The sequence below is a fragment of the Melitaea cinxia genome, chromosome 24, assembly GCF_905220565.1.
Source record: "Melitaea cinxia chromosome 24, ilMelCinx1.1, whole genome shotgun sequence".
Taxonomy (NCBI): Eukaryota; Metazoa; Arthropoda; class Insecta; order Lepidoptera; family Nymphalidae; genus Melitaea; species Melitaea cinxia.
In genome coordinates this window covers 8,705,688-8,715,704 of record NC_059417.1, presented here as the reverse complement: position 1 = coordinate 8,715,704, position 10,017 = coordinate 8,705,688, and the positions used below count along the sequence as shown (strand labels likewise).

Genomic DNA, 10,017 nt, shown 5'->3' with positions numbered 1-10,017 from the left:
ATGAATACACACTTTAAAAAGAAAGCTAAAAGGAAATGGACGTGGCAATCACCAGATGGACACACGCTTAATGAAATAGATTACATTATATCTAAAACGAGCGACATCTGTTCCGTACAGAATAGCGAAGTCAACAAAACCTCACACCCAACCGATCATAGAATGGTACGAGCAACACTTTCCATCTGTAAAACGGAACCGAAATCAAGAAAAACATATAGAAACAGGCAATCAGGATACTTACCTATTGAGTGTGATCATTTGAAAAATTCTTTTATAGACTTATTAAAACCTTCTGAAAATACTAATGACATACAACAAACTTATACGAGTCTGATCCACACAATCCAGAAAAACGTTAGTATGCTGCCAAAGGCTGACAAAACCAGGGCACAATGGGCAATAACAGAAGATATAAAAAAGTTGATAACAGAAAAGACCAAGCTTGAAGAAAAATCAATAAAAACACAATATTATAAGAAACGACTAAAGAACTTGTACAAAAAAATCAGGAAACGAATAAAAACAAACAAAGAAAACTACAAACTACAAATTTTCGAAGAAGAATTAGAAAGACGGAGTTCTGTAAAACGAGGAAACAAACGATTAAACAGCTCCAAAGAGTGTAAACTGACTGTGCAAGGTAAAACGGGGATATTCTCTACAAATAGAAACACTATTATAGCATAGTTACGGAATTTTATCAAAATCTATATAATAGACCACTTCCCGCCGACATATAGTTTACAAATCAAGATAAATATGATGTAGAGTTTTCTGTATTCCTAGAATGTGAAATACGACAGGCTATTCAATCTTTAAAACCAATGAAAAGCCCAGGAGAAGACTTTATAACAAATGAAACCATGAAAGTTATTATAGAGCCTATAACACCCATGTTAACTCGACTATTTAACGATATTATGAATCAAGGGAAAATACCTGAAGAATGAGAAACTGCAAATATAAAACTACTTTATAAGAAGGGTAACCCTCAAGATATATGCAACTATCGGCCCATTAGCCTACTTCAGACAACCTACAAATTATTTACGAAAATAATACTAGGAAGATTAAAAAGACACTTCGAGCTACAATAGCCTCGGGAACAGGCCGGCTTTAGAAGCAACTACTCTACTATAGACCATATCTTCTCTCTAAAGCAAGTAATTGAGAGATACGTAGAGTATGGTTGGTATGGTACGTTTATAGACTACAAAAAGGCTTTTGAATCAATTCATTACGAAACTTTATGGGTCACCTTAAGAGACCAGCATATACCCATAAAATACATAACCATCCTCCAAGAGACATACTCAAAAAGCAGAACAACTATAAAGCTAGAAAAAAAGGCAAAATTTTTGACGTACGACGTGGCGAACAAAACGAAACAAGGCGACACGATATCTCCTAACCTTATCACTGCTCTGCTAGAGCACATATTTAGAAGGCTAGATTGGAAAGGCCTAGGAATTAATATAAACGGGGAATATCTAAACCATCTTCGCTTCGCAGATGATATCATCATATTAGCCGAAAACCAATAACAGTTGTCACACATGCTCGAGACTCTAGATTTGCAAAGCAGAAAGTGTGGCTTGGAGATGAACTCTGAAAAAACACTAATGAAGAACACGCTAAAGTTGTGATACATGGGAAAACTATCAAGTACATTGACAACTACGTGTACCTAGGGCAGAGTATATCCTTCAAAGTGCACTATAACGATAAAATAGAAAGAAGAATCAAAAAAGCTTGGGCGTCGTACCCTTAAACATATTTTCAAATCACAAATTGACATTAAACTGAAAAAGAAAGTAATTGACTCGGTAGTGACGTCGACTCTGCTTTACGGCTGCCACACATGGCAGATAACTAAAGAAAATATGAACATGATACACACAGGCCTAAAACTTAAAGCGGCAAAACTGGCATGTCTTCTTAAATGGCGGTGGGCTGGGCATATTGCGAGAAGCACTGATGGACATTGGACAGAAAAATTGCTCCATTGATACCCTCGACACAAGCGCAGGCTGAAAGGTAGGCCTCGGCGGCGCTGATGCGATGACTTAACCGAGGCGGCGGGGACCACCTGGACGAGATTGGTGAGAGATCGTACTGCATGGAGAAGGATGGAGGAGGCCTTTGCCCGAAAATGGGCGTTCCAATCACAATACAGAAATATTGTTAAATTCTCGTTATAACTTGACAAGAAAATAAATATTTGCTCAGTAAGTACTTAATTTTTTTTATTGCATACATATTTAGAGTCTAGGTTTTAGTGCGATAGGTAAAAATTTTTTTTAACCTTTTTTCGATTTACGATTTTTGAACTTTAAATTTTGACAAAAAAGTCTCTATAATTTTAATTCAAAGTAATTAAATCAAACTAGTTGTTATTTTTAGATTGTAATTCCGGTTGTAATGAAATTATCGTGGTCTCAAATTGTAAAATCGTTGTTATAAACACAGACTACAGTAAAAAAAACCTTTTTTACTGTAGTCTGTGGTTATAAATTTAAAATTTTGATTTTCTTTTATATTTTGCAAATTGGAAATATGTTTTTAGATACCTTGGTTGTTCAATTATATAAATGCTATGGATATTAATCATTATAGAATTGTTTTGATTGATTGGAAATAAAGGCTATATTATTATTTATAATAAGATTGAAAAGAAAACTACCACATATATTTTGTAATAAAAATTAGAATAATTTATAGTTTTTAATATTCTGGTAGAAAGAAATATCTTGATAGTACAAATTCGCCTTATTGAAAATGCAATAACGAAATAACTATACTTGAAATATATAAGTACCATTTTTTTTGAGTAAATAAATTTTGACTAAATTAGTTTATTAAAATTCTCATAATTTGCTACGATTTAACGAGTTTTATATTCTCGAATTCTTTTGAGTTTAGACATGGTTATTAAAATTATTGGGAAAGCATTTGTATTTATATGTCGCTCGCTTCAGCCTGTAATACTTCACTGCTGAGCATAGGCATAGGCCTTTTTTCTCATGTCTAGGAGAAGGATCAGATCTGAATCTACCACGCTGCTTCAATGCGAATTGGCGGATACCTATATTCCAGACTATGTGTAACGATCACTATCAGGTGTGCATGATAACGACCGAGACCGCTACAAGGACTGCACAAACACCCAGACCATGGCAAACATCTGTATGGCCATTACAAATGTTTGTCATGTGCGGGGATCAAAACCGCAACCGCCAGCATAACAGTCACAATCCAGTGCTATGAACGTTGCGTCAATGCGTTGTCGTATTATATGTACTTAAAATTAATTTGTATGTTAGATAATTCTATATCAATCAGCAATCAATTCAATATTCACAATCTGAATTTCCTGAACAAATGTTTTTATTTTTTTGTGAAAAAATAGAAATTCGTATTCTTAGTTGTAAAAATAAATTAGTTATCTTACAATTAAAACAATTAAATTTGAATCCATAGACAATATTTATTATAATATTTTAACAGGTATTCATTTTATAGACAGTAAAATTTTTCTTTTTATGTAATAGAATAGGTCAAGGAGAATAGTTAAAATAGTTAAAGCTTAAAATAGTTAAAGAATAGTTAAAGCGTTGTTGTTTATTTTCATATAAGGATTAAAAATTTACGACATAAAATCTAACAGTACGGATATTCTTGTTTTATACATAAGTTAATACATATATTTGACATTATATTAAAATTTAAGTCACACGGTAGTTATAAAATATTTTAAATATTACGATGAATAGTATATTGAAGATATATATATATGTAAACATTAAAGATATTAATGTATCGGTCTTACAATCGAGCACTTTTTTAAATCTTTACTAATATAAAAATTAATAATTAGTTAAAGCAATATCTGATATTGATCACACGTAAATTATATTTTCAGAATGTAATAATCAATTTTGCCTTTCAAAAATTCTAAAATAACTGAGATTAAAGATAAATTACGTTTTAAGTGGTAAAAAATTAAGCAAGGCAAATAAAATAAATAACAAATGTCAAGTGACTTTTTAACCTTTTGTGAGACCGATAGAGAGTTATTTGGTTTTAAAGTTGCTTTGCTGAAAAATATTGTTGTGCAATCTAATAATCCATATATATATATATAGAGGTTAATATTATAACGCTAAAAATGGTTTAAATATATTTTACAATAAGGTATTCTGATGATATCTTGCCAATATAAACTTGAAAAATCCATTCCTCTTATAAGCTGTTGTAGTCAGTAACTGAAACAAAAATAACTAGAATAAGTATGAAAGCAACTCTACGAAAGCTGATATTAAATTGAACGTTTAATAAGATTACACTTGACGTCATTGTTGCTCAAATTGAATTGTTTTTGCTAATTGTACAAAAAAAAATCTAAGCTGACGTAATGATTTAGTTTGTAATCTTCAACGAATGGTGTGTATTAAAATTCAGTGCTCTGGGTCTCGAAAGTCTCTTACTAGCAACGTTGTGACAACCAGCACTATGTTGACGCTGGTAGCGAGTCTATAGTTCTTAAATTCAATAGCAGGTACTCCATGACAGTTGTACAGGCACATGCATCGACCTCATCACACTATGACGATAAATCGAGGTTGTGTACGGGTATATTTTGATAGCCACATCTGGATTTACTTTGGTCTTCAACAATATTGTTATTGAATACTTTAACGCCAAAGTGGAAGATCAAGACTGCGAAGAATTGAAAATTGGGTTTTACTAATTTACAGGGATGCTAGTCAACTTTCTCGAGACTAATCTTTTTGATGAACTGCTTTTTAGGGATTATATCAAAAGCAGTGGACATGCTGAGCCATGACACTAACAAAAAACGAGACAGTTTAATGTACGAGACTACTTTATTATTGTCACCTTGTTTGCTGGTTTCTTTCAAATATGATTTTAGTTTTTTTTGTTACGGGATGTCTAGCATGAACTTGGGGAGGCCTAGGTTCAGCAGTGGACTGCAATAGGCTGAACTGACAACTGACTGGTGAGTTACAGGTTAGATATAAAGATTTGTACCGTAATATTTTATTTTTATACTATTGGCTGAGCCTTATGTAGGCTTATGTAGGCCCTTCATTTCATTCACAGAAATTTATCGATTCTGTTTTTCTTCAGCCTTATTGAATCTTAACATAAAAACCTGTAAATGCACTCTAGATGAGTTTGTTTAACCAATAAGTTTCTTTTGTTTATTGATTAATAATTAGCAGCTTTTTTAACTTTAAAGTTCATAAGAAAATTTATATTAGTTTACGTATAAAATATTTACATATTAAAATACTTACAAGTAACATAAACATAAATTTTCGTCGAATTTTGTGTATTTTATTCACGCACAGAATGAATGACGATATCACATTTGAGGGAAATCAGTTTCTCATCCGACCGCTCCGTTGTATAAAACATCCCTTGAAGGAATTAAGTCTCACATCTATTTCACCTTCCTCAAGCTGTAATTTAGATTTTAACATTAAAAAATGGAACATGCAACGTGAAAAAAATGTTGCAAATTCTATTAAAGGCTAAAGTTACAATATTTTAAGGCTTAAATTTTGGTCAGAAAGAATTTAATAGACTGTACAAAAAAAAATGGAGTTTGTAGATTTTATTTTTATATCAATTTAGCGTTAATATTATGTATATATTCATGCTAAGATTTTACACATTTGTGTATTATCATAGTATTTTAAGTACATAAATTAATACCGGGTCTGATAAATACAGCTCTCTGTAACAAGATGGAGACACACATTCCCGTACGCATCGAGTTCGCGCCAAGCCGCTTAATTGGCTACAGGCACTACTTTGTTCACAAGCGGATTCGAATTCGTGAAATGTCATTTCCTAAAAGAAAGTACTAAATTCAGTGATATATCAAAACTTTTTGCCTTATTACTTAAATAATCAAATGAAGTACGTTGAGTACATACATTTTTAGGTGAATCTTTATATTGATATTCTTTAAAAGTAAATGTTATTCCTGCATCGTCAGTCGAAGAATTTTCAATACTACCCATTATTACAAACCAGCTCAAAAATTTTGCTTTCCATAGCATTTTATTTGACAATGTTTCAGTCCGAGTTAAGTAAATCGATAACAGCTACTCGCATACTCTTTACTGCGCATGTCTTAAAAATATTTTCGATGATTAAAAAAGGTACAAACGTAATGATAATTTTACTCTGTAGACTATCCCACTTGGTTTATTTATAATGTGTAAATTATTTTATGGTAAAAAAAAATATTTTGTTTCAATATTAAAAGCTATATTGCTTAGCAATAATTCATTAGTGAAATAAAAAGTAAATTAGAAGTTTTGCTATTTAGTAAACAGATGATGATGATATTTATATTTTATAGAAATAATGATTACGCCTATTTTAATTTAAAGACAAAAACGCTTTAATATAATACCTAATACATACAAAATTAACTGTTTTTGTGATTTGTATAAGTGATGTTTTAATCGTAGTGAACAAGTATTTGTTACTATTTCTATAGTTTTAACGTATAATAGACATACATACAGTTGAGATTGCATATAATATAGTTAGACAATTACAGTATTCTGGACCGCAAAAAATTAAAATGATTCACATTTCGTAAATCTATTTTTACCGGTTTTTACATCCCTAGCTTGAAATCTAAAAAAAGGAATTGTCAAATCGACGAAATGTTTTTGTCAACTGTTTAAAGGTGATTTTTTGCCAGCTTCGAATTTGTTTTGTGGTTCCAATTAGAAATATATTTTTTCTTAACATTCTATGATTAAATGAGTCCGCAACGTGTGTTTTGATGTGAAGTGTTGTGTTGCAGCAAAACATTATAAGGCTGTGGCGAAAGATATCACTATTCATTTAATACTGTAAGTAATGTTTACTTTCATTTTACAAATTACGATTATAATCTCATAAATGTTTAATCAAATATTGATAATATCATAAGAAATTTAATGCAAAACGCGTGAAACAATAAGCATAATTATATAATTAATTTCAAAAACATATTAATCTAACATATTGTCACTATTATTTCTTATTACATTTTATTTTTCAAAAAACGTAGAAAACTATAAATGTGTACAGATTTTTTAAAGTGAAATAATGATACTGCTCTGCTTTAAATAAAAAATCGCTTTTAAAAAAAATAATTTACTATGTTAATCTAAATTTATCATACACTAATACATAATAAGCTAAAAACTGTTATATACAGTAAACAGGCATGTTGAAAGTAATAGTGACCCTAGTGTTTTGGTGCAATTCCAGTGCATCTGCACTTAGAAGTGTAAATTTTTCTTTTTAAATTTCAGCTGTGTGTCATTTAAAATACAGCCTATATTGCAATAAAACCTCAATGTATTACTCATGCTTATGAATTATCAATCGAATTTGGTGTTTATTGTCTTTTCATAGAGCTGTTTTTTTCATGTCAGTCTATTTGCACAATAGTGCTGGAGAATTGGATCAGTTTTTTTGTCTTTTTAACTGTTAATGTTGCTTTTTTTGCTGATTTTTTTTTTTTCAACTCATTTGTTATTTTTTGTGGATATTATTTTTTTGTAGGTATTCCAATTGTCAGTAAATTCTTTTTTTCTTTTTTGTAAACTGTTTGTTTACTTTTTTTATGAACAACATTAAACATCCTAAGGAAAGCTATTAATAAAAATAATATATTTGATTCAGATTAAAACAATAACTGTGAGACTATTATAGATTTTTTTTTCTAATGTATTTGTAATGTTGATATAGGCTTCTGACATATTTACTGCTAATCATTTCTTGAACGTGAAACAGTAAATTACAATTAAATTTATTTTTCTCATAATAACGTTTTACCTATCAAAACAGATACTTCATTTTATATTGCACTTAATTTTGATAAAATAGTTTGTTTACAATTAGTTAGCAACTGTGGACTTATCTCTAGGATATCTAATTCAGCCGACCGAAACTAGAAGTTAAATATATAATTCACAGGTACTTGAAAATAAAATGGTAATTGAATAGAATTTATAATGTGTATGAACAATGCATATACATGATACACATACATGCATACAAATGTACATACTAAACTAACATATACTGACTATTATAATATGAACACCAGTTTAAAAAATCAAGCTTATATTTTATTTTGTATTATATATTTGGAAATATTTTATTTATTTATAAATAAATTAGTAAATAAACGATTCAAATTCAATGACATCCACTAGGATCTGCTCCTGTGTCAAGAGTCCTGAAACACACAATACAGGCATGCGGCTAACCTCTGTATGGCCAATACAAGTGTATACCATGTGCGGGTCTCAAACCTGCAACCGCCAGCATTGTGACCATTGTGCTATTGCGTTATGGAATTTTAAGACTATTAATGTATGAACATTAAATAAACTAATATTTAAACTAAATAAAGCACATTGTCTGTTAAATTTTATCTTAAGATTCTTCCACGTTATACTGAGTGTCATCTATTCAAGAATGTCAATGACTTTTTACTAAAAGGGTCAAGTATAAGACCAACTACTAAATCAGTCTTCACTTCTATTTATAACTGTCTAGTAAATTGTGTAGTACATAATTATGTTCTGTAAACTATTTCATATGTTTAGAACAGTAGACACAGTAGTGTAGTTAGTTTTTAAACTTTTATGGATGAGGGACAGTTTGTCCAAATGTATTCTTTGCAACAGAGTATCAACTGCTTCGGGGAAAAATATGGAGAACTTGCTTACTTAGTTATGTCTAATTACTAGTAGTTGAAGTAGTTTTTATAGCTTGGTGGGATGCACTCTGGTCTGGATCCCTCTTTCCAGAGACTACCAGAGGTCTGCAAACCACTTGTTAAGAACCAATGCAACTGGTTCAAAACTACGTGAGACTAATTGTTGAAAATAAATGAATTGTTTGGCTATTGTTGAAATAATTGCGAACAATTTTAGATTAGGAAAGCAAAGGTTAGCAATTAGCAAATTATTGTTTGGTATTAGTAAATGATCTTGATCCGAGTTGGTTCCCGCTTGTTACGTTTTATTTGTTAACCGACTTCAAAAAGGAGGAGGTTTCTCTATTCGCCCGTATATATATATATATATATATATATATATATATTTTTTTTTATTATTTTTTTATTTTTTATGTGTGTTCGCGGATAACTTTGTCGCCTATGAGCCGATTTAGCTGATTCTCTTTTTGTCAGAAAGGGGATATCCCAAGGGTGGACCCATGATAAGGAAACCAGGATCTGATGATGGCATCCCAGAGAAATCGAGGGTAATCTTCGCAAACGTAGTAGCGCTTAGTGCGTTTGTTAATTTTTTTCGTCCACTTATGTTGTATTTACTTGTCGATGTTAATTGAAGTCTGTTTTTTAGTTTTGCTAGCAAACAAAATTATGCCAAGACAAGCATTACCACAGTACTGCACGTAGTCTTAGCACAAATGTATATTATTTGATATGTAATGAATATCTTTTACTGCTTAATCGTTGACGCAGTTATTACAGCAATAGGCTGATACGCTAACAGTTTCGGCTTCAATTCCTTAAGGTTTTACAGATGTTTTTCGTGGTCAGTATGTTTGTGTTGGTCTATTGACACAATTCTCATGCTACCAAAAATCTATATAACCTAAGATTTTCATATGTAAAGTAATAAATTAGGAAATGATTATCACGAAAATTTAGCGTGATAAGTGATATCGTCACGATAAGGAACGTGACAGTGCTCGATATAATTATAAAACCTTTCGTATACTAGACAGTTGTACATGTTTGTGTTTTATTTTTATCTACCTGTGATCGTCGTCTTGCGTTCACGTGACTGTAATATAAGCGTAAGCGTAAATGCATAAAAGTATGTTATAAAATAGAAAATCATTTTAATCATCTGAATGTTCTTATTATTATTTATATCGTTACTAGTTTCTGCCCGCGACTTCGTCCACGGGGAATTACACACTTTGGGCTAACGC

General features: G+C 30.9%; 2 protein-coding genes across 2 annotated transcripts; one reads left to right on the top strand and one right to left on the bottom strand.

Annotated features, from left to right (window-relative positions):
* Nucleotides 1-953, top strand: LOC123665374. Its single transcript, XM_045599687.1, has 2 exons — nt 1-643; nt 790-953. Exons 1-2 carry the CDS (start codon nt 1-3, stop codon nt 951-953), a joined length of 807 nt encoding a protein of 268 aa, XP_045455643.1.
* A 2,656-nt stretch (nt 954-3,609) lies between these two features.
* Nucleotides 3,610-6,129, bottom strand: LOC123665611. The gene is made up of 4 exons (XM_045599890.1): nt 5,970-6,129; nt 5,746-5,883; nt 5,325-5,489; nt 3,610-4,268 (listed from the first exon to the last, which is right to left on the bottom strand). The coding sequence occupies exons 1-3, from the start codon at nt 6,093-6,095 to the stop codon at nt 5,409-5,411; spliced, it is 345 nt and encodes a 114-aa protein (XP_045455846.1). The 5' UTR covers nt 6,096-6,129; the 3' UTR covers nt 3,610-4,268; nt 5,325-5,408.
* Between the last annotated feature and the right edge of the window lie 3,888 nt (nt 6,130-10,017).